At 41.3% G+C, this 25,931-nt stretch overlaps 1 protein-coding gene across 2 annotated transcripts in view; it reads left to right on the top strand.

The window, feature by feature from the left end:
• Nucleotides 1–25,931, top strand: part of zfpm2a (zinc finger protein, FOG family member 2a) — a 145,711-nt gene that overhangs the window by 101,740 nt on the left and 18,040 nt on the right. The window contains exon 1 of one of the 2 annotated variants that reach the window (XM_061820569.1): nucleotides 11,053–11,192. The exons of the other annotated variant lie outside the window; for it this stretch is intronic. Coding sequence (XP_061676553.1) covers nucleotides 11,123–11,192 — 70 coding nt within the window. The 5' untranslated portion in view covers nucleotides 11,053–11,122. Of the gene's footprint in view, nucleotides 1–11,052; nucleotides 11,193–25,931 lie in introns of those variants that run through there. 2 annotated transcript variants of the gene reach the window in all.

The raw sequence follows: 25,931 nt of genomic DNA, 5'->3' as shown, positions 1-25,931 counted from the left end.
TCTGTCTGCAGCCTCTGGTGGAGGACACTGACATTAAAAAAATGTTTGAAAAATAATTTCAATGGAGAATATGGGGCTTTTGGCACCAGTTTGGGAAATGGAATTTAGAAGTGTCACAACTATAGCGTTGATTGATCAAAGGCTCTTCCCTTCTTCTCTTTGGAGTCCAGCTGCAACTTTACTCCCACCTTGAAAAGCTGTGGCCCAGATTGTTTCTATCTTTGCTGTTTCCCCTCTGTGGTCTGCTTCGTTGCTCCTTCAGATGTGTTACTTATTGAAAACAGGGAATATCTCACTGCGCTGTATGCTCGCGGAGTACGTTTTGGCTCTCGTTTGGGTGGTCTTGACTTTCTTCATGGTTGCCTGCAAAGATAGTAACCGTTCACTTTGGATGTCTGGTCATATGAATCGATGGGGATCGATCTGACTGTTGATTGGTTTGAGTGGATACCGAGTACTGTCGTATCCTGTGATTTCTACTTTACACTTGACATAACTGCTCATCATCTGTCCCCAATACTTTCTGAAGTCAGCGAAACATGCATAGTGGGAGTGACTGGATTTCATTCGAAAGAATCTCATTTGTTGCACTGTAGCAATATTTTATGTCTAATGTATGAAATGGAGAGTGGAAGCAGAAGGATGGTTTGGTGAGATCGCCCGTGATGCATTCCCACTGACCGGCACAATGAAAAAAATAACAAAATATCCAGTCCATTTTTTTGTGCTTGTAGTTGTTTTAATTTTTTGTTTTACTTGTTGAAGAATTACAAAACTGTCGTATGAAGTTCTAGAGAATTGTGTGTAGGTTTTGACTTGAGTCCACGTGTTTTTGTTTTTTTTTAAAAAGGATCAGAGGTCATGTGTATCAAATTATGCGAAGGAAATTGAAATGTGCAAAATCTGCCCCTGTAATTAAAACAAATATCAGCACAATTGTGATTAAAACTACCGGGTTGTGTGCAAATTGATTTGAACATGCAAGGAATTGTACTGCGTTGCTCCTGGTCCCTTGCAGACAGCGCAGTACTCATTGCAGGACTACTGAGAAGGCACTTATATGCTCTGTGTGTATTCCTCCATTTCACCTTTACATGCAGTTTAAAATTCAAGTATGCTCCAGCATTCATATTGAGGCGACACTCATATAGTGTGGATAATATTTAGTAAATATATTGTAGGTACATCAGATGTATGGTACATTTTCCGCTTTGTTGCTTTGGTTTGATAGTTATTTGATGGGAAAGTTTTAACCCAAAATGTTGAAGGCAAAAACTGTCAAGGCTCGAGGCATTGGAATGCAATACTATATGCATGAATACAAATACAAATTATTTGTGACTAATTTTCACTTGTAAAAAAAAAGAAAAAAAAGAGGTGGCAATAGCCCTGAAGTGTCATTGTGGCAAATGCAATATCTGCTTTTCTCAGGCCGTCACTGTGGCCCTGTTTGTTTTACATTAAACTCCCATGAAGAGCCTTAGCAGCCAGCCATTACTAAAGTGCTCAACTCTACCACTGTGCTCTCATTATCAAGAAATCCACCTGGAACTCCCACAATGCTCTTCTCCACACTCTGACAATTTCTTTGAAGCACAGAACTTCTAGAAACAGGCAGAAAGTCTGCAGAGTAATTACGTGTTACAGTAAGAGTGGAACACCAGGAGCGCACCAGGATGACAGACAGGGACCCGGAGACAAAGATAGGAACCAGTTGGGAATTTTCTGTGCAGATAAACAGATTGATAAACTCACTAAAAATAGAGGACATCTAACAAATGCTCAGTGAATACACATCCTTATGTGAATCTTCTTAGCTGTGTGAAGCTGTTAAAGATACGACTGGCATAATTCTTTATCCACAAAATTATTTTATATCACCCGACTGTGAATCACGGTACTACCTGGCACTCTAACTACGCTAACATGCATATTCATATTCATCTGTGATCTTTGCCATTTTCCATTTTATTCCATGTGTATATTTACTGTACATTTCTTGGACATACTGTGTGTATAGAAGAATGCTCATGCAGTGTCAATATTACATAAAATAAACACAGTTGTGTAGTGTACATGGCAACTGTGGGTTTAGTGTTGTGCACATGGGAACTTCAACACGTCTTTTAAGCAACTAGAATTTCTGAATGCAGATTCCACACTCTGGTCGCAAGTGGCAAACAGTTGACCGTCTGTTCCCCAAATACTCACAGCCATACCCATTGGGCAATTCTGCCTTACTGTCAACAGTAGGTCAAGTCATTCCTTCCTTTGGCCCTCTTAGAAGCCTAACATTAGACTGCTAATATTTATTAAAGTGGCAACATGTTTTCAGAATTGCATTCACTGCCTTCAGGATCCGTCATTGTGCTTTTGCCCCATTGTTATCTGATACACCCTCAACGTAACCATATTATGTGGCATTATTCAGGTCACCTGAATATTTCAACTGTAAGCCTCTTAAGTCAGGCCACATTCCGATCCAGTCTTCACAATAAAACGTAGCTCATTGTTCATGCAGAAATTGACCAATGTTCCTAGCATGTTTTACATAAACCCAAACAGATAAGAATAAGCTAACTCACTTTGAGTCTTTGTATTTTTTCATAGTCACTAAAAGTCCTCAATCTCAGATCCCTTTCATGCCGCCATTTCATTAACGATGCTGGCCCACTGAAGCCCTCTTGTGATGTGAAAGATGAACTGACGTGGACACGCAACGCATACTTTTGTTTCTATAATGTAAAAGGCTGCTTGAGAACATAGACATATGTGACATGCTGCTGCAAAGAGAGTTGAACATGAAACCCTCTGCTTTTACAAAAAACTGCAGCAAACAGGGCATGTCAGGGTTTATAATCTGTTATCTTGTAACATAGCAAAATGGCGTGACTGAATAATAACTAAACAAGTGGCACAATGTAGAAATTTATTATCACTGTGTTAAAACAAAATTGTACCCTAAAGGAGTCCCCACCACAGCTTAGAGCAGCCGACTAATTACGTTTAATTAAAAGACAACAGAGATCAACAGAATAATTTTCATTAGGAAATTATTAATGATTCCGCTGCAACAATAATTGATTGCGCTGAGCCACGCGATAACTCGGTGCGGTCAGGCTCAATCTGGAGCTGGGTAGAGAGGAGTGGCTGCTTCTGAGGCTAAAGCTTGCACATTTGTAATAGAGAAGTTGTAAAACAGGCTGTACGGAGACAAAAGGAGCACGAGAGAAGGAGGGGACGCACTGTGGAGGGTGACAAAACACAGATGAAATACCAATCACTGTGGGCTTTAATATACCGTTTAAACATTCATTGTCAACTCATTAATATAGCCAAGGTTTTTTTATTTTTTTGTTTTTTTTATTTCTTTTTTCATCTTGGGTCTATATTACATGTCCATACGCACACAGTCGCACTTTGTCACTGCTCAATTCAGAGCCACGTGGAAGCCGTCAGAGCCAGACGCTTCCTCCAGCAGCCTTTTATGTGCATTGTTCTCCCGCTGGGCAGGCTGTTTCTCTGCTAGACTGTATAGCGCGCTGGCACCAGACGACATGCTCTTCCAATGCACCCACATTTGCCACAAACACACGCTAGACGCCATTACTGAACATTCGCATAATGGCTGCTGACACATAAATGTCCATCTGCATTCACCGCAGGCTAAACCCCCAGACAAAAACAACAATAGTGAGAGAGCATGTAAAGGGAGTGATGGGCGCTGATGAGTACTAAACAGTTTTTTCTGAGATAATAACAGGATATTTTTTTCACCGTTGTCTGTGCTCTTAAATTTTTGGAGGACGTGCTTGTGATCATCTTGTGAGTGTGTGTTTGTGTGTGTGGGGGTGTGCGTGTGCGTGTGTGTGTGTGTGTGTGTGCCTGACCAGTTGCATCCAACAGCAGGCCTTTATCCTAAAGCTCAGCGACAATGGTTTTCACACCTACTTAGCACAGCAGAGATGGGGGCGGCGAGCTGGATCATAACCAGGCCTGAAAACCAGGCTAAGGGCTTTTAGAAGATATACACTGAAGGAACTCTTTAATTACTGACTCAAGATCCCAAAGTCGATTAAAAGCCGTGCCGGGACTCATTTTCATATCTGCAGGATTTTTCAATGAATATAAAAATGGTCATTGATTATGCCGTTAGGAGGAGGAAATATAAAGCACATATCATCACATTAACTTGTGGTGATTAATGTAATAAAATGTGATCTTTTAAACCCCATCTGTAACGAACAGATTCAATACCAAAGAGACATGCTTCAAATATTAAGAAGCAGCTCCTCAAAATCCAGTTCACCAGTCCGCTGTTATAAGACAGAGAAAGTAATAACAAAGTAATGTAGTAAATCCTTATGCAGATTGTGAACACGGAGGGATGAGCAGCAAAACAATGACTAACTAATATGTCCTTTTAACCTTTGTGTATGGCTTTGCTGCCTTCCCTCTCAGGCACACAATGAGCCTTCCTGACTGATCAATACCCAAGCATTTCAGATAATTGATTATAACATTATGGACACATTAAATGCGTGACACACTATCATGCGGGAACATTAACCACCGCAGCCAGGAAGACCAAAGGAGGAAGCCACCTGTTTTTGTTGCCAGTATTTTTGCCTTAAATTTGGTGCCGAAAGGAAGTTCAGCACAGTCCAGGTACTTTACTCAGATGATTATAATGCCACGAGGGTGCAATACATCACTCTTATTAGCCACACTGGAGCACAAAGGTATTATAATTAATGGCCGCAGCAGGAATGAACGCTGCCCTGACATGGAAAAGTGGGCCTACTTAAGCTCTACAAGACATTTAAATATGCAGAGTGAATGGCACAACCCAAACCCTCCTGCTCTAAGGACAGCCCATGCTCATTAGCCTGACACCTTCAATGGCACTGATACAAGGGCAACCGCCTATTCTTACACACACACACACACACACACACACACACACAAGCACACGTGCGCACGTACATACACATACAAGGCTGAGCTGTGAATATATGTCAATGCTTTTTTAATGAGAGACAAAGTACAAAGGAAAGTCGCATTTCTGCACACCCAAACTGCTTTTTTGGCGAAGTGTAAATTTGTCTCTGTGTTTAGAAAAAATAGAGAAAGTGATCAAAGACTGACTGGGAAGAACATGTTTTTCGATGGTCAGTCGCTGATGGTAAATCAAATGCTTTGAGCCTCTGTGGGGGTTGATACAGGTACAGCAGGCAGAAGATTAGGCATATGGTGGGGTTGGGGGGGGTGTCGATAAGGAACAACATTATGCAGCATTAATATGATGGAGACTGTTAATATGTGAGACAGTTAAAAGGATAGATAGAATTGCAGCCATTCTATTCAAGACATTTAAGGTTCACATACAGTTTCTATTTTTCTTCTGATAACATCTATCTCTGAAAATTAATCCTCAGGTAGGGAAAATCATAATCAGATTTCCCCCAGAGAAATAGCTCAACACATGACAAAAATTGTTTTGTGGGGTTGCCAGAGCGTTCAACTTTTTCGATAACCTTTATAGATAGCTTTACAGTTAATCCATTTTATTGATTGCACAGCCACCTGCTTGAAAAACAGCATAGACTTTAAAGAAGCGTATCAGTGTGAGATCACAGTTTGTATTCTCTCCGCCACCTCTAACATTAGTACCTTATCTTAGACTCAGTTTATCAGGCGATCTCTGGTCAAAGGATCTTAGCAATTGGACCCCTGTTAAAGCCTAATGCACTGGATACAGTGACAAATGGCAATGCCTTTAAAAGGGTGGTGGCAACTACTTTTGACACATACACTATGTAACATTTGAATAATCCTCCAATAAAACCTCTTCTATTGTTTGAAACTGATAGTGAAACAGCTCTATGGTTGTGCCTAAACACTGCTTCACCTCTGATGTTTTCAATGATTCCAACTCTTCCACGAGGAAAATAATAGAGAAATTATCTATTCAAGAGTGAAAGGCTACACCCTCCTCATAAATCTTTTTTATTAACACAATAGGGAATGTTTTGACTACCATTGTAATATTCTTAATTGCCCTGAACAAATGTGATCGCACAACACACAGGTGCATAAATAAGTTAACCATTGGATTACATTGGGGAAACTGGAGTTTTACATAGTTTGTTCTAGAAACATAATATATTTGTAGTCTACATGTAGTGATGTTTTTGTCTTGGAATCAGCATTGAATAAAAACCAGAGAAAATTCATTAATGCCACAGAAATCAAAGAAAATAATTTAATGTCATCTTTAACAATAAGATATAATGAAACTGTTATTAGTCTGCATTACATTTGCTGAATTTAATGGAGGACAATTTTCAAGGGCCACTATTGGTGTAAGTGTTGCAACAAATTAAAGTCTGTCTAAAAATCAGTGCATCTGTTTGCTGTGAGTTCAATTTATTGAAGTGAACAGATGAGGGTTGCGATGAATTAGAAGAACAAAAAAAAAGCAAAGATATGCTTATTGGTCATGTGAAAATTATTTTATCTGCCAAATTAACATGCCACCTGTAGCCTTGTAGCCTAAATGTGTCGAGGTACTTCGAGGTTTGACTTTTTTGTTGAGTATGACGACATAAATAGAAGCACCATCGGTGAAGTAGAGACCCCTGCCAAGCTCAATCAATTCTAATTTGGATCAGCAACAAATTATTCACATTTCGAGTGATAAATACATGAGTGTTTCCTCGTCTCCAACAATGTTACAGTGTGTAAAAGGTTTTGCATCATCGTGCTTGCAATTGGTGAATGAGGCAAGTGGTAAAAACATAACCTGCTTGGTGGCGGTAATCTGTCATGTAGTTTTGAACTCTGGTGCTTGTCAGTGGTCGACAGAGATGGGTGAAGAGAAGGTGAGTGGACATAGCACTGAGCAGGACGACAGGCGTGCTGTAGGGAGAGAAGTGTGGAAGAGCAGACATCAGTGTCGCCCCGGTCAGACGGGGCCATCCATCTTGGAGGCCCGAGGGAAGCCAGAGAGACAGAGGGAGGATGGGACGGACAAAAGAAAGAAAAAAAAGTGTGGAGGTAAAAAGGGAGATGGTGGGGTACTGATGCAGTCTTTCTCTTAACCCTGTCATTTGTGCTCCCTGGAGCAGTGACGAGTCACCAATCTTTCATCGCTCCACTGGCCAGAATACTAGGATGCTAGAAACAGTCTATTCGATTTGAAAGGTAACTTTGGAAAGCTTCTTGAAAGAAAAATTATGTAAGAGTTATGAACTCCGGTCTTCCACTGACTGTGAAATGGAAGACCTGGGTACAGTATTTGGGTCTGCTGGAGATAGTTTTCAGCCTCATATCTGCCCTATTTTCACAGAGAGGCAAATGGCGTGTTTTGTTGAAGGAACTTTATCCAAACCACATGAGCGTTGCATAGGCATGAAGGGCTCGGTTAAAAGCGCAGACACCCCCCGCTCGATTTCACGCAGCGTGGTCGGCCCTCTTAGTGTAAAATGTAATTTCTATTCAGGACAATATTTAGACAATCACAGTCACGCAGGGAGCAAGCGCTGAAACAAAGCCCACGAGTGTGTCTCCAATCAGAAGAACTTCCTTTGCTGTTACAAGCACAGTTTTGCTTTTACTTGTCACCTGCAGCATCCGTGCGTCACCTGACCAGGAATGCATGACTGCCTGATGCCCTGAGAATACTAAGCCCGCATAGTGTTGAATGGCGCCTACTAATGCTGTGTTCCAATGCCATATAGAGTTATTTCTTTCCATATCCTCACAGGAATCCCCCTTGCACCATTTCCCCTGTAATCTCCACACTACTCACTGTTATGGGGTGGCTCGCCGCTGCTCCCACTACGATTGCACAGCCCCTCTCCTTCTTATGCCCGGCACCTCCACCATTTTAATCCCTTTGACCCTCACCCTGTGCGTTTCCCTTTATCAACAGCTCCTAGAGATTACATCCTGCTTGCTTCCTCACCACTGCTTGCTTCAGTCACCATGGCTGGCCAGGGTCTTTGTCAGAGACTGCTGGGTGTGATAGCCACTGCGGGCCAGTTATTTAGCTGGTATGGAAGCCATACTTACAGATCATTTGGCCAAGGAGTTAGGAGGGCACGATATGTGAGGGCTGTAGAATCGGAAGAGCATCACATGCTTGTGGCCTTCGGGTCCTCCATTTGGGGACGCCATCTTTTTAAACGAGAACCAAGCCCCCATTTTATGTTGTTGTTTTGTGGTAACTATGTGCCAGCACCAATCAAAACGTACTATTCTGATTAATATGACATTCATGGAATAAGAGTTCAACAGAAAAATTCTTCAATATGAGGGAGCTGCCATGCTGGGAAATATCGCCCTCTGCTGTCAACTGAAATTAGAATTATAGGTACCCCAAATGCAGATTAGCAGACTCTCTGTGTTTGCTTCAATTACTAGCATAACTAGTAGTTGATGACATGACAGTTTGAACCCAAACTTGCTGAAATTTTGTTTCAACCATCATGGCATCAACCCATAGAGTTAGCTTAGTCTTTGCACTACACTATAATAACTTGTATCATTTTTATTCTGATTCTTTCTTTTTTAGTGTACCTCATTTTTTAAGGTTTTGTGGTGTTTTAAAATGTATTTCCGTTAGGATAGTTTTATCATTCCAGATCAACCCTCTTGATGTGTTTGGCTTGTTGGTTTGCTGCACTCCCTCGGGCTTCACCGTCATCGCTGTTGTTATTGTTAAATGATTGCAACATTTGTACCTTAAGGGTTTTTTGTTTATGTTTCATGTTCTTGGTCTGTCAAAATACTTTTATAAATGTGTTTTTAAAGATGCTGTACAAATAAAGTTCTATTATTAATAATTTACATACACATAATATAGATATAAACAAATACTGTAAACATCTCAACTTCCTTCCATGTCCCCAAATTGTTGGTCAAATTGTGTGCCACAGCAGAATATACAAGTGGGAAGGTTGCAAGTGAAGACAAAAGCAACAGACAAATTGCAGCTCAGGTTTCTTTCTTTCTTTCTAAAGCTATTCAAATGGAGGGTAGTGGCAGAGCAGTGAAAAATATATACACACTCCATCCTGTCAGAACGCTTTTGGCTTATCTTGAGTGACTGTCAAGGCTCGGAATATCAGGGAATGGACAGAAATATATAAAATTAATAAGCCGCTGGATGTTGTCGGAAGTTATGATGCTTCATAAATCCTGGTTTGATCACGGCGGACAAGGCTTAAACCCAAAGCTACCTAATGCGTGCAGCAGTGTTTTGGACAGAATTTTATTCTGTTCAGGGGATAGACGCCCTTAGCTGGCAAAAATAAGATTTATCATAGACTCCCTTACTCTGCTTTTTCTTGAAAGAGTGACAAATTTTAAAAAGAATGCCTACGGGAAGTTGGCAACCATTACCTTTAATAGAACGGCGTAGATGTAACAAGGTGAAACTGAGGCCAAAGGCAAGAAAACATGATTGAGTGAGACACAGAAGAGGATAAAACGTGCGCTAACTTATCATTTGCACTTCTTTTGTCAGGCCAAGGGTTTGTTTATTTGCTTGTTTGTTTGTTTGTTTGTTTCCTCTTGCGGAGCGATAGAGGCTATTCTTCTCTTGCCGTCGACGCAGGTCTGTTCACTCCAGGGCTGCAGGTAATATTTCATGTCAGGAATTAAGCAACCTTCCGACTGCTCTCTACAGCTACGTGGCCGACACATCCATCACCGTTGCCTCTCCCTCTCTCCAGTGTTGGCTTTGTTTGCATGGCTCCTCTTCCTTACACCCATTGGCTGGGATGTGTAAATACTGAAACGCAGGGGCTGACTAATTAGACCATCGTGTGTAATCTCCAGGGGTTTACCTGTCAATACAAATGTTTTCTTGAGAAGAAGAAGCATCTAAATGAAAGGCACCGCCGTTTTGATATGGAAAGCACATGTCACACTGTTTCAGTCAGCCACATCCCGGTGAGACAAGTTGTCACTAGGAGTACAATGACAACAAAAACATCATCGCTGAACCCAACCAGAATAATAGCGTTCTAATTCAAGATCCACTTTTTATGCATTCTTATAGTTGGGAGAGGTCCTGCATATTGAACACAAAGTTAGAAATGGATCTCTTTCACAATTTCTTTTCGCGGCACAAAAAAATGTAATGAGGTGTTGCAGATATACACAATAAAGAGAAACAGTAAATTATTTTCCTTTAGCTACGTTTGATTTAATTAGCACATCGCCCGGACTCTTTGGCTTCTTTAGCTTCTCAACATTCACCATCTGACTTTTATCCAATTACATTATGTCAGGTGGGCACAGCAAGCACATAATGGAGAATGCCATCTTTGGCGAGATATTCTTGAGACACTTTTCCTTTGCATATGCCGATGGCACTCTGTATGAATTATTCAAACGCTTCATCCGCACAGAAGAGAGAGGAACTCAGCACCATAGTAAACAGATTTTCTGCTCACCATACTCCCAAGTCTGAAGTGTAGGACATTGTAAGTGCCAAATAATTACAGTGCCCCTTCTTCCCTCCTTTTTTAGCTCACCTGGATTCAGAACTCCATTTGGTATGAATATGTTGGTGAAATCCTGCAGGGAAGTTTTTACCGAAACCCTGGAACTACAAATGTAGTAAATTTCATGTGGACACATGATAGCATTTTAGGCATATTTCCATGTGAAATAATTGAAATACTAGATAGCCTGGGATTCCAGTCATTGGGGAAATAATGGTTCCAGAGTGTCTGCGTCCTGCTTTCCCTCTGTTGCTATATTACAGTGAAATAGACTCCAGCGATGTGTAATCACTCTTGTTCATCACTGGTTATTGTCCTGTGAAATCCAAAATATGAATATTACATGAGGTTTAAAGCCGAACAAATAAAGTCCCCTGAACAAGAAAGTGAACACATACAGAGTGCCCAACTCTGTCTAATTCACTTTATAGCAGCGACATTACAACACCATGAAATATGCAAAGCATTTCAGGAAATGGAACTTTTACATTGTTCATCATTATAAAAGGAAAAGAAGGGTCTACATACGCTCGTCTCTCTCTTCCCCACAATGGGGATTTGCCCTGACCTTGAACTGGTTGTATCTTCCAGTGCAGATCTGTGGCATGGACACATGTCATGTGTTGGAGAGGATTGAAGAGGAAGAAGAAGAGGAGACAAGAGGGAGTGATCTTGGTGCGTTGCCCAGTTAGAGTCAGAGTCCCCCCTTGTGTCAAAGCATGGGCATGTTTGGCCAAAAACACAGACTGCACCTTGTCCACTAATCTCAGCACGAAAACACCTTCCTGGGGCTGACAGCCTGACGAGAACATGCACATTTTACAATGTTGAAGAACACCGAGAGGCTTCAAAGCTAGCCTTAAATTCTTGTGCTGTTGGGGAGAGACAGGCGTGTGGGAAGAACAAGGAAAGGAGTGAGGGGGAGGGAAGGATTGTCATCTTGTAAAGCAGACCTGGCTGAAGCGAAGCCAAGTCCTATTTTTTCGTCCTGTTCTGCATTAGAGCAAAAACTCTCACCGTGTTTGTTCTTTCCCACTCTTTTAAGAGACACAACCCAAAGCCCGCCATCCTCCTCGATCTCAGATTCTCAGGTCGACTGTCATGTCGTCAAAAGCACATGATCACATATAAATTAAGTTAACGCGCACATCGACCGGCGATGCTTGACTGAACACTGCCTTTTCACCCAGGCAAACGATACACAGGCAGAGAGGAGTCATTTGTTATTGACTCAAAGAGGCTCTGAGAGAGAGATCACACATCTACAAATCCCTCAAGATTAAAATCTGCATTTCACAAAGATGTCACATGCTTGACAATCACCATTATGCTTGCCTTGGTTACTGTTAAGACTGTTTACCTTTAAACATGAAAAGGTACTAGGGGGAGCTAATTGATAAGACTGAAACCTTGTTGCTTGTATGGACCCCATCCAGCACAGGTTTGGACTTCACAGTGTCTGCAAAATGCATAAATAAATCACAGTTTTTGTTGTTGTTTTTACTCCTGAACCCTTTTCTTTGTTTATTGTCAAGCGCCTTTAAGCATGAGGCTAAAACCCCGAAGAGTCCAACATTTTGTGGGGCTCCTCAATAGCTGCTCTGAAGCTACGTCGGGGCTTTGTCATCATGCTTGAAGAATTTCCTTTTTATGTACTGTAATGTGAAATTCAGTGGGGACAAGTTTAATTGAGTTTTACACAAACCAGTTGGGAGTAGCGCTGGAAGGTAGGTGATGTTGGGGTTTTTAATCTTTGGCTCCAGAGAGGCATGTTGACGAAGTGGTTCTTTCTCTTTGTGGGAAAAAAAAGAGGAAGCCGAAGAAATGATACAACCCTGGATAAAACCAATTGGCAACCCTCAAAGGGACAGAGGGTGATAAGGCAAATCCAGCACTTGTAGAGAAATAAAAGAATCCAACTGTTCATTAAAATGGGAAACAAAACAGGCGATTGAGAGGGAAGGCAGACTGCTCAGTGGCGGAGCGAGTCAAACAAACACAGCCAAAGATATCAGAGGATAGAATTGGAAAATAATCAAGGATTTGTGAGGAGAATTAATAAGGAAGATAGGCACAAATAAGCATTTTTGGGGGGTGGTGGGGACTCTTGAAAATTAGGCAGGGTGGACTATAATTATCAAACAGGGGAAATGGCATAAGCTACATAAATGCCTAATTATAAATGATAACCAAGATACCGCATAAAGGTTACAGTCCTTTTGTTTTACATATTGACTGTGATGCAGCATAGTCTTTTATGCTTGATAAATTAGATGCAGTAGTTATTCGATATGTTACACACTGATTGATCTCTTATAACCTCCCAAAGTATTTGTTTTTATTTTGTGAAAATTCTCTTTAACTGACTAAAATGTCTGAGCTGTCTTTTAAACAGTTTTTTCACACCCTTACACTTCCAGTAACTGAACTGGTAGGAATATTATCACTTATTGGTTGTCTTTATTAATGTATTACTCGTTTATTTATTTCCTTTGATTTTTCCTTTAAAAAATTATTCATTTTGGGTTCTAGTATCAGAGATTTGAAAAAAAAAACAGGCTTCTGATATCAATGTAAAACAAATTGTTTTGACAACCATATGAAGTCCCAAACTGGGTTTGTTTTTTTTTTTACTTGTGATTTCACTCCCTGCCATGTAAGTTAGCTCTTGGTGTCACCTGACCCAAGAGTGTTGTAGCGCTCTGTAATGAGGTTTGGTGTCAGGGACTTACTGTGATGTTAATGAAAGAAGGAAGGGAGGGGGGCAAGAGAAGAGGTGGGCTGAAAGAATGTGGCAATGAAAGAAGCAGTGCTCATGTGATTGGCCACATCCTTTCATTTTGTGTGCAAGAAAGAAAGTCGTTCATCATCATATCAATAAAAATACGCAGCTGATTATTATTATTGTTTGCTTACTATGAGCCACTATCATAAATAACGGGTCTTCTGCTGGTGCTTGTATTAATTATAATTAGAATGCTGATAATGTGTATGCTCTTTTATTACAGGAGCTGAATCAATTTTACAGTCTAATTCAGCCCCACAAGGTCACACAAAGTTGCCAGGGCGAGAGATGGCTTCTTGTAAAGTGTCTCCGCTATCTGAGCTGGAAGAGCAGAACAGAGAGAAACCCAAACTGGTCAGACAGATTTATCAGCATCTTCTCATAGCAGCTACCATGAAGGTTGTCCCCACCCCCACCCCCACCCCTCCGACATCAATGCAGTGAAGTCACAGCACGGATGGAATCGCCAGAAATGTTATTTTTCTCAATTTGCTGTTCACGCTATGCAACCTGGCGTAATGTTAGTCATGCTTCTGGATAAATCTATTTTCTCTTACTGCTTCAGGTCCAAAATCCAGAAATTCGATCGCCTTTCGACTATTGAATTATCAGCAGTGTTTTGTTGCTGAGGAAACTATAGACAGTAGGAGAAGTGAGGTCGTTGGTCCATGAAATAAAAAAGTTAACTTGGATTGTCGCCATCATTTAGCTCAATGAAAGTTTACAAAGTAACCTAAACTGCTAGGTTCACTGGATTGTCTCACACTAAAATGGGTCTCCTCCAGCAAGTCCACTGTAATTTGACACCTTTTACTGTTATTTGTTATCTGTCTGTCTAATATTGTAATCAGGGTTGAATCACACGCTCTAAAACTCCAAAAAGCTACACCTTTGACTGACTATTCCACCAATCATTTTCGATAAAGTAATGCATGTAGATATTTTCCCTTTTTAATTATTATTATTGTTTCTGGGGTTTTTTTTGTTTGTTTGTTTGTTGGTTTTTTCACTTTAGTTGTATGATTTTAGGACACAGGGGCGAACACAATAACCAAATGACAGCTTGCAAAGAGAAACAAAGGTACTGCTCTGCTGATAGTTCACTGGAGAGTGTGTTCAGCCAAATGATGAATCTCAACTTAGTCTAAATTCGAGAGGCACCCCATTGTCGTGTTCCTCTGTTTCGTCCCTAGTCTGTCAGATGGCCAGACTACAGTGGCGCTCACCAGCCAGGAAGCCAGTTTCGACCATTTATCGCAGACTGTGTTGTCTTAGAAACAAAATTAGCATGGATTTGCAAACTTAACAGCAATAAACTACCCTGCAGATTGTAAATGCGCACATTTGTTTGCTCTTTGTTCACATTTGTAAGTGTGACATTTTAAATTAGACTCCTCTCACTAAGAGTCCAATCGCATCTTTGTTGTAATTCACATGTGAGCACAAATAAACCCCTAATCTTAACAATAAACATGATCAACCTCATTAATGTAATACATACACGGGGATTTATCCAATTAGAGGTTCGTACTTAGATCCAGAGGATGTTTCTAAACAACACACTTGAATGTATGAACAGGCAATTATGTGGTTGCCACAATGTCATTGAATATATATATGTTGAAAGTATTATTTTTTTCCTGCCGGTTTTAAACATGGCCTTATATGTATCCATCATGAAATTTGACATGCCACCAGCACTCATTGAACAAATTCAGCAAAATTCTGTGTCTGTCAGAGAATCTTGACTATGGATAAACTGATGTTGCAAATGCTTTGATTTTCCTCTGAAAGTTTCAAATTAATCAGCCTGTGGGGATGTTCTCTGTCCCGCTTTTTCCAAAACCCTTCTTCAGCTCTTATGTGCACGTCTTCTGGAAAAAAGAAATGCAGATGCCCTGATCACAAAATCAGTGTAAGCTTTTGGAGGATTGAGGTTGGTTGTGTGTCCATGATTTTTATGGTTCTGACAATCAGAGGTATTTGAAGCTTGACATATAGCTAGCTCCTTTCAATGCACCAAACTGCAGCTCACACGAGTAAAAAAAAAAAAAAAATCAAAATGGTTTCCTCCCTTCCAGCCAGAATTTTTGAAAATGCTGGAAAACTGGTCAGGATAAGCGTTTTGGAGAATGGAGGCCAAGATTATTCCTATATGACAGATGTAGTCTGCTCATCCCTGGCACTCAACCCAGTCTTCAACCTGCCTCTACCAGTCACCTGTCAGATTCACCCCACCTTTAAGTGAGCAGTTATTTTCCATTGGTCGTCGATGTTTTTCATATCATGGCTCATTAAAGCGCAGCCGTGTAGGCACCATATTTACATAGGCTACTGGAGAGTTCTAATTTGCGGCGGTACAGAGCATGACTGTAACTGAAGAGTTCAGCGCCAAAATGACTTTTTCGCAAGACACCCCCCACCCGTCCCCATATGAAAGCTTAGAGGTGGGCATAATTGCTCGAGCAATGCACAAAGAGCGAGCCAGTGTCTTCACAGAGGGGGCCGAGCCCCCTCAGTGGACTTTAGTTGTGATCATTATGCAGTGCAGCTTCCAAATGTATGCATGCATTTTTCTGGCCACTGTGTGCATGGCTCAGCCCAGAATCAGACTGTTCTGCCATCTGCAGTACCACTTTCACTCCAGTAATCATATTTTTTTTCATTTGTTTTAATGACTGGAAATAATTTCTAATCACTGCAGAATGAAGTGAGCTGCCAGCACTTTCTTAAAAATACCCACAAATATTGTGATTCATGTGCTACTGATTTTCCATTTTCTATTACTTTTAAAATAAGTGTCTCAAAAATCTAGATTTTGGTCCCACAGAAGTGCATTTTTTTACACAAAAGATGGAGGAGTCCTCTGTTGAATTATTTACATGACAAGATAGTCATGCTCCCAACTACTGCAATTTTATCTCACATTGTGAATACGACGAGAGGAATCACGCAATTTTCTTCTGAAAAGATTTTGAGCAGAGATTTTTTTCCATCACAGCGGGCCTTTCTCGCTTTGCTGCAGAAAGACTTATATCAGCAGAGATACCATTATCAGCCCGTAGTTCAAGATTCTATTAAAAAAGCCAAGGAGGGATACGGGCTTAATATTGTCATAAGACGCTCGGTGTCATACCCCAAAGTACACGAGCCAATGGGAGATTCAGCATGTGCAGCATCTGCTCCTCAAACATTGACCCTCCTCCCGCGTTTTCCAAAGGGCACGGCATTACAAACTGTCTTCTGTAGATTTACTCCAAACAGCAGATCATTCATCATACAGGCTCTTGACTTGTCCCAGCTACTCGCACCCTATAGGAATGCAATACCATGTACAGCTACCACGCACTTTGCCATGTCATGCCAACTTCAACTTCAAATGCTCTCTCTGGCCCTTCATCCAAGTCAACAACACCCAAATGGATTCTGCCTTCTTCATCTTCTTTTCCTCTCCGAATACACCGATAAAGACGACTGTAATGATATGGGAGCATAGATAGACAGTTATAGACAAGCAGACAGATTCCTAGACCATGTGATTTGCACATAATTTTGGAAAGCATATTGATAAATTTGACCATCTGTCTGGATGGCAGCAATGAGCTCATTTTCCGTCTGCTTGCTCGATTGCATTTACTGTATATGGAACATGATTTTTGGAGCAGGACACAACCTGCTGGAGGTGACGACGATGTCCGTACTACCACATTTCCCCATCCAGGCATACATGCGAAATGTAAAATAACACGATTGTCATATTACAAATAAATCATTAAGGAAGGAAACTTTGCAAACTTAGCTCAACAACTATTATTCTCAAGTTTCAGACGCTGAGAATGAAAATTTCCTTCCATTTAACAGTTTTGAGGAGTCTATTGTGTCACCAGGCCATTGTTAATTTGATCCAGTGAGCCGCAAATGGTCATACAGACACACACATTGAGAATCACGTCTGGTTCAGCTGCTCCTTGGCTCTGGCATTAATACAGAGCAGATTGGTGGAGATCTGCAGCCCTTGTTGTTTGATCTTTCCTACTCTTGCCACATTTTCTGGCACTGCCCCTCTGCCACACTGTGTGGCGCAGGCAGCACTGGCATGGCCTCAACATGGCTGCCAGGTTTGTTCTCTGTCTTCTTCCCCTTCCAACTTATTCCCTTATGCCTGCTCCATGGATTCTGTTGTGCACATTACAAGAGCTCCCTTAGCCCCAGCAACAGCCTGGATTCAGGAGACCTCCAATCCGCGATGTTGTCGTCTACCGATAGCAAGGACGGCACTTTGGCATGTTGCGAATGCAATGCGTGATTCTTTGCTGGAAAATCTAATGTTGTATGGGGAACTGTGATGCCATGACCGAATACTTTATAGAGAAGACAGCCAATCTGAGAACAAAAGAAACTTGCTAGCCACCAGAGGACACAGATTTACAGCCGTTTGAACCTATACTAAAACCATAAATATTTTCTTATCCAGACAACCATCCTATCCATACATAGATACATCTTTTCCAGCTCTTCCAAGGTGATCCCGAGGCATTCCCAGGCCAGCCGAGAGACATAGTCTCTCCAGCGTGTCCTGGGTTGTCCCCAGGTTCTCTTTCTAGTAGGATGTGCCCGGAACACCTCACCAGGGATGCACCCGGGAGGCATCTGAATCAGATGCCTGAGCCACCTCTGGCTCCTCTCAATACAATAAGAATAAGAGCAGCAGATCAACGTTGAGCCCCTCCCGGATGACTGAGCTTCTCACCATAACCACCCTATCCTTCCTCCTATTTACTCAAGACTGTCATTTGTCCAATAATGTTTGTAGGCTCTGTTAAAATTGTATAAAATGTCCCAATTGAATGTGTAAATTAAAAGTAAATAGATTTCAGTGGCCCCTATGTTATCTGTAGTATTTGTACAAAGAATAATGTCTCCGTGAATATTTTTCCATCTGGTCTTCCATGAGGCATGAGGATAGAGAGTCGAAGGCAGTGATTCAGTAATAAGGTTCCATCTTTGCACTGGTTCGCAACAATCTGTCCTCACTGGTAAAATTCCGGAGCAGATAACAGCTTCACGCTCTTTTATGGTTAACTGCTTCATTTGTCTCTAATGGCATGAACGCAGTGATTGTTGCCCTAAATTACTCCAAGCTTAAGATGAAAGATTGCATAGTGCACAAGAGACAATAAGTTGAAGAGGAGAGCAAGCGACACGTTAGTTAATGAGGCAGATCATATTTTGGCAGCTCCAGGGTCAAAAGCAAAATTTAATATGATGACAGAAGAGGGGAAGTGCTACACTGTGATGGAAATTATAAAGGAAAAAAAGAGAAAGAGCAAAATAGTGAAATGCAGGCTCATGAAGATCAGGATTGTAAATCGTTGTAAAAACATTGTGTTCATCTTTAATTGGCTTGGACTTGCACCACTGTAGTGAGACGGTGTGGTGCTGAAACAATAATTGCATTAATCAGTCTAAAAAAAGAAAACATTCAATGACCATTTAATGATTCACTAATTGTATGAGTAATTTAAGGACAACTATCAGCAATGTGGGTGCAACTTCGCTAATGAGTCGACTATACACTTTGTTATGCCCCCTGTCATTAAACTTTAGAGTAAATATCTTTCTAGGTTTGATCTTCTGAAACCAGAATAATGAACTAAATTTCTAAATGTGAACTTTTTTTGTAACTGCTGTGATATGCTGGTTGCAGTAATTAATTGCACATTCTCATTACACTCAAATTGCAACATTAAAGATTGTTAGGAACTATACATATTGATGCATACCCTGTATACAAGGATACATACTGTAACTACATACCGTAGGTGTGCATTCTCGTCCATAGAACAATTTTATATCTCGTACATTACACTCTAGTGTCATGGCTTAGTGGTGATGGGGAAATAGATGAGGACCCCAGCACAGGAAGGCAAAGAGGCAAGGCAGGATAACTCTCACTTGATGGATTTATTATCCAAAATCCAAACAAAGAATGTGGAGAAATCTAAATAACTGAAGTAATAAAGTCCCCCAACGAAAAATCCAGATTCAAAGTAACAAAGAAACACAAAGAAACAAAATACTCATCACAACAAGAAACTTGACTATACTAGTAACATGACTAGGGAAAAAATTATCCAAACCAACTGGACAAACACACAGAACTAAATACTCCTAAAAATAAATTGATTAGACAACGAGGCACAAATGGGCAAGACAGGAAGGAGCTGATTGGTCAATACATGGATGAGACAACAAGATTTTAGCCCTGACATTGGCCTGTTTTGCTATCGTGGGCCATTTCCAGATCATTTTGTCAAATCGTACATACATGTGAAATATCAACTCTCCAATAGCACACCTGGGCATCAACCAATAGGATTGTGATTGTGATCAGCACTTAATCTCCTGCCTTTGTGCCTTGATAGCACAGTAAACAGCGCATCAATCTCATAATCTGAAGGTCGTGAGTTTGATCCTCACTCGGAGCAATACTTTCTCCCCAAGAGGGGTTGTGTCAGGAATGGCATCTGTCATAAAAACTCTGGCAAACAAATATGAGCGTTATTCTGAGATGTCATGCTGTGGCGACCCCTAACGGGACAAGCCGAAAGAAACGTTTACTTCATCTCCTGTCTTTGCCGTTGTCAACATATTGTACATGGTCGGCGTTGATAACATTTATTCACTCGTACTGTTTACCAGAGCTTTTGAGCATGATTTGACAGAATGTTGAGATATTTATAAACATTAGTGCTAACACTGACTGTGCAGTCGTGAAATACCAGATTTGTCTTCTATTCTGATCCATGCCTAACATAAGGTGGGGATGAAAAGCCAACAAGCAGACAAAATATTACATGGGAAAACTTTAAAAAACATGAAACAAATTAAATCTAGATGAAAACCCAGTCAACAAAAACAAATCATGACATTTAGAAGGAATCAAATTTTTGAAGGTCAGCAGGTTTTGAGCTGAATGTCCACAATCAGGTCTACTTTTTTTTTTTTTTTTAATTGCAGCTAACAACCTGGAATCTTAGACATTTGATTGTTATGAAAACACTCAGTCTTGCTTTTCGAAAGTGTCTCAGAATGCACACAATCTCTGTCTCCAAACCCTCCCGGGCAACATATGGAGGCCTCCAAGTTTAGTTTCCAACTTCCCAACGGCAGTTGTGAAAGGTGCACCACGAACTGCAGCCCTCAGAGAGCTAATTAGAACCCCTTGTGCTCAAACTTTGCTTGGAAGTTGCTGTGGGCTGCATCAGCCAAACAGAGGCAGGATCTGTACCACCTCCAAGATAATAAACACAATTTGCATAGAATATCAACGTAAGCAATGGCTTGGCTGCTCTCAGAAACTTTGCAACTTATCTGATCATTTACAGCCTTTTGTATTTGACATGAATGTTTAGATTCATGCTTGTGGTTTTCATTAATATTTTGATGCTTTGGTGCTCACTAATTATCACTCCCACTTTATTAAACTAGTGATTTGTGGCAGATATAAAGCTTGACATTTGGAGTTTCGACAATGCATATTTAGCTGCAGAGTAATTAAGCTCTTGCAGCCTTCATTCATACCTGCCAGAGTGTAGTACTGAACGGTTACACAGTGACGATTTCAATTAATGAAAATGTCTAAAGCGGAGTGCAGGTGCGATCACTGTGCTGGGTCTAGCTTGACGATATTTGTCATGCGCTGTAAGCCGACACAATTACACAGACCGAACATAGTAATTGCTGTGTAGTAGTTCTCCTAAGGTTATAAAATGGAATTACCTTGACGGAAAGTTCTTAAAGGTCTGGATGGAAGAGGGCGGTGTGGAGGGTAGCAGGGACAAAGCAACAACCTTTAACCGAACTGTACATCATGATTCACTTTTAAGAAGAAGAAAAATAAATAATGTCTGAAAGTGCAATGATTTCTGTGATTTAGGGGAGCTTTTGAGAAGCGTATTACTAGAGGTGACAGCCTGTGCCAGATAAGCAGGTTGTGTTAAGAGGAAAGGATAAGAGGCTATGACATTATGTCTGCAGGGTTAAGGTGTCAGAGTCAAAGCGGGAACCACTATTACTGGATCAATACTTCTCAGTTTTGTACTTATCTGGCCTGATGGTGAGCTGTATTTCTGGTTACACGCTAGTACTACGTATGACAGCTGAGAGAAAGACTGAATACTTTCTCTATTTTCTATACTGAAAAGAAACAACACCATTGTGAAAAGGTACTCTAAAGTGTATGCACCCTTCTCAAATTATTATTTTTTTTTTTAATACAGTAGCTTCCCTGTTTTATTGTTTAAGATCATCCATCCATCCATCTTATGAACCACTTATCCTCACAATTGTCACAGGAGTGCTCGAGCCTGATCTGGCTATCTTTAGGCGGGAGGTGGGGTCCACCCTGAACTGATTGCCAGCCAATCGCAGGGGGCGAGGAGACAAACAACAGTCACACTCACAATCACACATAGGAGCAATTTAGAGTGTCCAATTAATGTTGCATGTTTTGGAGATGTGGGAGGAAACAGGAGTGCCCGTCAAAAACCCATGCAGGCATGGGGAGAACATGCAAACTCCACACAGGCGGGGCCGGGATTTGAACCCCCTCGTCAGTTGTGAGGCCAATGCCGTAACCAGTTACTCCACTGCATTGCCTGTTTAAGATCATCCCCCCCAAAAAAAGATTATCTAAAGGAGAATGTTTGGTAATCAGTTTGTGATCTCAACCTCAAGCACACTCCAGGTGGTGGAAATGGGGGTGCCTGGGGGGCACGGCTCACCCCATTTTTAAACAAGCATGCCCCTTTTTACCTCTATTTACCCCTATATACAGTGCCTTGTATTCAGCACCCTTGAACTTTTCAATCTTTCGCCACATTTCAGGCTTCAAACATAAAGATATAAAATTAAAAATTTTTGTCTAGAATCAACAACAAGTCGGACACAATTGTGAAGTGGAACGAAATTTATTGGATATTTTAAACTTTTTAAACAAATAAAATCCTGAAAAGTGGGGTGTGCAATATTATTCGCCCCCCTTGCATTAATCCTTTGTAGCAGCACCTTTTGCTGGAATTACATCTGCAAGTCGCTTGGGTATGTCTCTATCAGTTTTGCACATCGAGAGACTGAAATTCTTGCCCATTCTTCCTTGCAAAACAGCTCGAGCTCAGTGAGGTTGGATGGAGAGCATTTGTGAACAGCAGTCTTCAGCTCTGCCCACAGATTCTCGAATGGATTCAGGTCTGGAGTTTGACTTGGCCATTCTAACACCTGGATACGTTAATTTGTGAACCTTTCCATTGTAGATTTGGATTTATGTTTTGGATCATTCCCCTGTTGGAAGATAAATCTCTGTCAAAGTTTAAGGTCTTTTGCAGACTCCAATAGATTTTTTCCAGAATGGTCCTGTATTTGGCTCCATTCATCTTCCCATCAATTTGAACCATCTTCTCTGTCCCTGATGAAGAAAAGCAGGCCGAAACCATGAGGCTGCCACCACCATGTTTGACAGTGGGGATGGTGTGTTCAGGGTGATGAGCTGTGTTGCTTTTACACTAAACATATCATTTTGCATTATGGCCAAAAAGTTTGATTTTGGTTTCATCTGACCAGAGCACCTTCTTCCACATGTTTGGTGTGTCTCCCAGGTGGTTTGTGGCTTTAAACGAGACATTTTATGGATATCTTTGAGAAATGGCTTTCTTCTTGCCACTCTTCCATAAAGGCCAGCTTTGTGCACTGTACGATTGATTGTTGTCCTATGACTCTCCCACCTCAGCTGTAGATCTCTGCAGTTCATCCAGACAATGACTTTTATTCATCAAAGACCAGTGTTATATCATGACAGCTCTTTGTTTGGTTATTGTGAATGTCATTTTGGAGCTAGAACATAATGTACCAAATCCATTTTGCTGATGGTTTAAGATCAAAAATGGCACTTAAGCAATGTCCATCCCCACACATGCGGCAAACAAAACAAGTCAGGGTGAGACCCACGAAAAGTGTGTACTTTCAAATTGTTCATTCAACTTCAGAAGCTTCTGAGTTAATCCTTGGTGTACAGAGAACAAAAACTCTGCATTCAACAATTTAGAAAAAGCCAAGAGAAGAGAAGTGAGACGGGGGGGACTGGCCTGATCGCTACATATTCATATTCCGTTGCAGGCGTTATCACTTAAAAGGCTTTCTAATTACAACAACAAGACAAAAACTCCTTGGATTCCTTCCAGACCCGCTAAATGATAAAATAAGCTTGCACTCTCTCTCCTTCTTAATCTCTGCAAAGCACCTTGGAGCCACATCTCCCAAATACAGTCGAATGAATGTGAAAATGCCATTTAGAGATGCAGGTGTGACATTTGATAAGAAACTTCTGGATTAAATATGTTCTGCTAATGAGCAACCCAGCTACCCCATCAGGGCAAACTATTGGTGGGATTGGGTGGGAGCTGATAACATTCCACATGCAAACACCCAAATTCATTATTAATAAACAGCCGCAGTCTCTCTATCACACAGAATGTCTGGATCCTTCAGTGGTGAGACAGGGATGTTGCGTCTCATTAAGGGAGCCAAAGGAAAAGAAGGGGGAGCTATGGGTGGGCTATGTACAAGTGTACTGGTATCATCTGTTCTCATATTTAGCTGTTTGGGGCTTTTTGGGGGGAAGGGAATGGAGACGATTTCAAAGGCTATGTTAATGTTGCATTGAGTGTTGAAACAAAAGGAGGGAAGGTTTCAGGGGATCTGGCAGCAAACGTACGGTAAAATTCAGCAAATAGGGCGAGCAGGCTCAGCCATTGGAGTAGTGCATATAGGAGGTCCCTGGCCCCAACTTGACATTTATAATGATTTGGAGAAGATTAAAGTGGTATTACTGGTATAGCCATTAATGTGGCTGTGTAATGAGCGGGGAGTGTATTAGCGTCTTGCCCGCGAAGGTTGTCTGCTGCTTCAGACACACTTTCAAAGAACGGGGGACTCTTAACGATATCGTGGTCATCTTCTCGGGCTGCAAGGCTCAGTGGCAAGGAGCTTGGGGGACTCATGGAAAACTCCAGAGAGGGACGCTTCCTCCTTCTTGTCACTCTAAACCAGCTTAGTTCAGCCAGCCAGCAAAGTGTCTCGGATTGCCAGGCAGCACTTTGTTATTCGGACCAGTAACTGGAAGTCCATGTCCGCTGTATGCCTGGAAGTATTTTATATTCAAATATAAATTAGAAATGGAATGTGTTATTTCAGGCCCAGTAAATGGCTGTGCACTCTTTCAAGGTTCACGCAAACCTTCTTGTAAAGGAAAATCAAGGGGGGGACAGCTTTAGGAATTTAGCCAGCTCCCTGTTTTGACAATTATTATTATTTCGTCCTGTCGCATTTTGCACAACACACTAAATGACACCTCTTGGCAGCAATTCGACAGAAAAAATAATAATAATATATATTTTTTCTAAATCCACGTTACCTGCCAAAATAACAGTACAGATAATTTTAGTACGTGCAAATGAAGGTTGCAGGTGTCGTCCTTCCCTTTAAACGTGCTTTATGATGTTAATTAGTTGTTAGCGTAATTTCCAGCCACCACCGCCGCTGCCGTCAAGCTGCTGTTAACAGCGAGTCAATGCAGTGGCACCGTTTCAAGGGCTCCCAAACAGGATGGCCAGTGATAACGAACAGGTGATGGGGCCTGATGCCTATGGCAGCGGGACATTGCAAAGACAATTGAATTCATGTGGAGGAATGAATCTTCTGGACAGCATATCAAATGTTAAAACAACACACATTGCATGCAATTTGCTTATGCAGAGGGGTGATAAAGTGTGCTTATTTAAAAGATAAACAAAGAGGGGATCTACCGCAGTAAATTGTGCATGTGTGTTTATTCCCGGTGAGTAACGCCAGAGGTTTATAGTCCCAGACACAGGCAGCAGTACTTTATGGCCTCGCTGTTTGTGTGATAGTAGTATTTATGATATTGGAATTTATGTCGCGCCGTACTCACACTGTCCATGTCTGAGTAGTGGTGCGTATTTAAATCTGCTCGGAGAGATTTTGTATTTGTCTTGTGTTTGAGTTAATGTCTGCGGATAACGAGAGGTCAGTTTGATGACGCTACATTCCCTCTAAAGGAAATCCAGCCCGCTAAGGTTAAATACGACGTTCTGCCAATGAATGCTGTTCATTTTGAAGCATTCCATCTCCCTGCCTAGCAATGGCTAATCTTAACCCCTCACGATGACATTTCCAGTCCGCTTCACCCGACTCCAGACATATTTGTTCACCCGAGCCACTTGTGTCCCCGTTAAGATTTAAACAGCGAACATAAAATGCTGAAGATAACATGTGAAAAGCCAACATTATTTTAAAGACCAGATTCATGCGCAGCAGCAGCACAGCAGTCGGGAGCGATTATCTACTGTGATCCCTCTGTGATGCACCAAAGTCATTCATCTGCCGATCCTCAATGGCCCCTCCCCAACACATACACACACACTCACAACTCCACGCAGAAGCGGGCCCCTAATGTTGTCGACACCGTTGGATGTGTAAGGCCTAGAGAAGAGAACAGCTCTGTAAACATGGGCAGGCAACATGGAGCTTCTCCTCTCCCGACACTGCTCAGA

Source organism: Syngnathoides biaculeatus, chromosome 5, assembly GCF_019802595.1.
Source record: "Syngnathoides biaculeatus isolate LvHL_M chromosome 5, ASM1980259v1, whole genome shotgun sequence".
Classification (NCBI taxonomy): Eukaryota; Metazoa; Chordata; class Actinopteri; order Syngnathiformes; family Syngnathidae; genus Syngnathoides; species Syngnathoides biaculeatus.
Note: the sequence above shows the minus strand (reverse complement) of the source record. Positions and strands in the feature narration are given on the sequence as shown.